The 3,677-nt window shown below is 38.5% G+C and overlaps 1 protein-coding gene across 1 annotated transcript; it reads right to left on the bottom strand.

Annotated features, from left to right (window-relative positions):
- Positions 1-349: 349 nt before the first annotated feature.
- Positions 350-2,186, bottom strand: LOC145422053 (uncharacterized). Its single transcript, XM_080293303.1, has 4 exons — positions 1,704-2,186; positions 1,587-1,618; positions 1,331-1,337; positions 350-1,095 (listed from the first exon to the last, which is right to left on the bottom strand). Exons 1-4 carry the CDS (start codon positions 2,038-2,040, stop codon positions 683-685), a joined length of 789 nt encoding a protein of 262 aa, XP_080149429.1. The 5' UTR covers positions 2,041-2,186; the 3' UTR covers positions 350-682.
- Between the last annotated feature and the right edge of the window lie 1,491 nt (positions 2,187-3,677).

The raw sequence follows: 3,677 nt of genomic DNA, 5'->3' as shown, positions 1-3,677 counted from the left end.
GCAGACATCAGCTGATACTAGAAATTAATATTAAATAAATTCTAACAACAGCTGATCAAGCTTAAATGTGCTGCTGTTGTTTAGCGCGACATCTGCTGGTTTCCTGTTTCTGGCGCAAAGTGGGCCGTTACAAAAAAAAAAAAAAAAATAAGTCACCGGGCATATGCCCGGTATGCCCGATGGCCAGTCCAGCTATGTTAACCTGCAACCAAATCTGCAGCTCCATACAGCAATGTTACAACTTAGATTATATCTTATAACTCATAACTCTTATGTTAGCTCCCCTCAGTCGTGAGACATTTGAATATTATTCCCCACCTTTTCTCCAATTGGCAGCCGGTCTTGACCATGTATGGTCCAAAGCAGTCTATTCCTGTGGAATAGAAAGGTGGTTTGAATAACCTAAGACGAGCAGCAGGCAAGTCTGACATTTTTGGAATGATGATCTCCATTTCTGCATTTCTACATGCAGCGCAGCTATACTGATGACTGCGTACTGCTTCCCTTCCTCTGAGAATCCAAAATTTCTGACGTAGTTCAGCAAAAAGTCTTTCTGAACCAGCATGATGCAGTTTGTCATCATAATCTTGTATGATTAATTTGGTCACTGGATGAGCAGGATCGAGTACTATTGGGTGAATGACATTCAACTCCAAGTCTGGGCTTTGCCGTAGTTGGCCTCCTACATGGATAAGTCCAGAAAACGGGTTAAATCTTCACTGAAACTGTCCACTTGTGCCTGACGAAGGAATTCTTGTTCTGCTGTTAGATAATCAGCTGCAGAAGGAATTGATTTTTGATTGGCTAGTGAACGAGCCATGAAATCCAATAGCTCTTGGTACCTGTCAAATCCCAAAATGACACCTTTTTCCCCGTGACTCAGAATAGAGCAGATGAAAGCATCACCGTGATCAAGAGCCTGCTGAGGATCAACAAAGCTGCTGCCATCCCACTCTTTAAAGTTGAACTTCTGCAGCTGAGACATGTCTGCCAGGAAAGCGACAAACGTCAGTGCCTGATCCATCTGATCCTTGGTGAGGTCTTTACACATAAGCACTTTGAAGCCCAGCCAGCTGAACACCTCTGCCAAGCTTTCTGCAAAAAATGTAATTAGAGAAAAATATTTAAGCACCAGATACTAACAAAAAAAAATCAGCCCCTGAAACTTACAGGCATCTTTATCTTTTCCTCTTCTTGCTTTACCATCAAAGAAGTTTGATAAACATCCGAAAGCAGGGGTGGGCAACTCCAGGCCTTGAGTGCTGGTGTCCTGCAGGTTTTAGATATCACTCAGGGTTAACACACCTGAATAAAATTATTAGTTCATTACCAGGCCTCTAGAGAATTACAAGACACGTTGTGGAGGTCATTCAGCCATTTGAATCAGCTGTGTTGGATGAAGAACACATCTTAAATCTGCAGGACACTGGCTCTCGAGGTCTGGAATTGCCCATCCCTGTCCTAAAGAGTGGACACCAACACTTTACATGTGTTACTACAGGCTGCGTAACCACAGAATTTCATTTACATATCTGTCTCAAGCGATGTCACAAGTGTAGGAGGCTGTTTCTGCATCAGCATCTCACCTTTGACATATTCCCATCTTGTGGCAGAACATCTGAGGGAAGAACAATAAAACTGAGTTAAAAAACCAAACACAACAGGAGACGCAGTGTTTCTATACAGTGTTACGTGTGTGTTACCGTGCTGACATGAAGACACTTGGACAGGCTCAGATAAAAGGGGGGTGTAAGTCAGCTGTAAACTCGCCAGCAGAGGGAAAGTGTCTTCAATGGCGCCGTCGGTTTGCAGGAGGTTCAGGAAGTCTTTGCATTTATCTTCTCCTTTATTCATGATCTTATCCAAGAGCTCAATGACGTGTGTCTCCATGTTTACGTTGTTGATGCGTTTAAGATTCTTGTACTCCCGCTGAGTGATCAGCTTATTCTCATAAACTTTGTTGAGAATTAGCCCGTAGTCTCCGGACAGAATCTCATGAATGGCTGTTTTATTGCTCCTTATTGCATTTTGGGCCGACATGCTGAATCTGCGCTAAAGGAAAGAGTCAGAGGTGATCCTAAACACTAATGTCTATGAGAAGTGGTTTATTACAGCTTACTATCGTACTAATAACTGCACACTAAATTACATTAAATAAAACGTAATTCTCTTACGGTCAGCTGGAACTCCTTCTCTTCTTGAAAACGAGACCGCGCTTCTTCCTTTTCAAATGTGTTGGGGGAAAACTCTGTAAAAGACCCAGGAGAAATAAAGACACAATGAGACAAAGTTACTTTCTTTATCAAACGTGTACACGGGTGAGCTGCTAAGGACAACTCACACCATGCACAGTGGCTTGGTAATTTTTATAGGAAAGACAGTGAGAACAGGATAAGAAAATACAAAACAAATAAAATAAACAACTCCATATGTGGCGCTAGTCTCGTCAGCAGAGAGCTGGGAGAAGGCTGTGAGAGATAAAACAATCTAAAACAATATGTCCCAGAAACAAGATGTCTTTGCTGGGAAAGTCTAAAAAGATCATTCTAAACTAATCTAACCATAGGCAAAGGGCAGACAAAAGGCATCTTTGTACATTTAAAAGAAGGTAAAGAAACATAGAATCATTTTTCCTGTAACATTCCCTCCTGTTTTAACTTATTTTAAATGTATACAACAATTGTCTATGAAGGTTATTTATTAAGTATCTTAGGCAATTTTTAAATTTTCAAAATTTTCAAAATGTCAGCATAGCAGAAATGGCAGTCATTTGGTCTAAAGAATAAAACAAAAGAAAATAATAAAAAGAAAAACATAGTAAATGAAAATCATAGTAAATGAAATAACAAGTGGAATAAACAAGAAAAAATAATAAAACTAAAACTACAAAAAATAAAAGGATGAAAACCTTATATTTTAAAACGAAAACTTACAAAAAATAAAAGGATGAAAAGTAAAATGAAAACTTTATATTTAAAAATGATGAAAACCTAATATGTAAAATGAAAACTTAAAAAAATACAAGGATGAAAACCTTATATTTAAAATGATGCAAACCTTAAATTGAAAACTTTATATGTAAAATAATGAAAACTTCATATTTAAAATGAAGACTTCAAAAAATAAAAGGATGAGAACTTCAAAAAATAAAAGGATGAAAACTATATTTAAAATGAAAAACTTTATGTTTAAAACTCAAGACTTCAAAAAAAAAATAAAAGCATGAAAACTTGCATAACCTACTAATGTTTTAATCAGTGCATGATCACTTGACAAGTCATTTTTAATCACCACGTCATTTATTAGCAGCTAGTACAAGTTCTCCTCTAACAGAATTGCAACGGGATGTTGTTCTTCTTCAGGCACGGCAACATAAGCAGTCATTGTAGTTGTTATCATCTGTGAAATCATTACTCTTAGGCATGGCAACACACACAACACTAATATGAGCAGTGCTATCATGATGAGACCTAGAAGGAAAAATGGCTTTGCTACAGCAGCCAGCCATGAACCGCTGAACAGCCAGTCCAGCCAGCTTTGTGCTGTAGCTGCTCCAGGTGTGTGGTCAGTGACATATTTTTGCAGAGCGGTCAAATTCTGCAAAGCTTCATAAATGTCTCCTCCAGTTTCGTATCCATCAGGGATAAAAGTGCAACATGTTTCCCCGATCAGCTTGC

The sequence above is a fragment of the Astatotilapia calliptera genome, chromosome 18 (assembly GCF_964374335.1).
Source record: "Astatotilapia calliptera chromosome 18, fAstCal68.1, whole genome shotgun sequence".
In the NCBI taxonomy this organism is placed as follows: domain Eukaryota; kingdom Metazoa; phylum Chordata; class Actinopteri; order Cichliformes; family Cichlidae; genus Astatotilapia; species Astatotilapia calliptera.
Note: the sequence above shows the minus strand (reverse complement) of the source record. Positions and strands in the feature narration are given on the sequence as shown.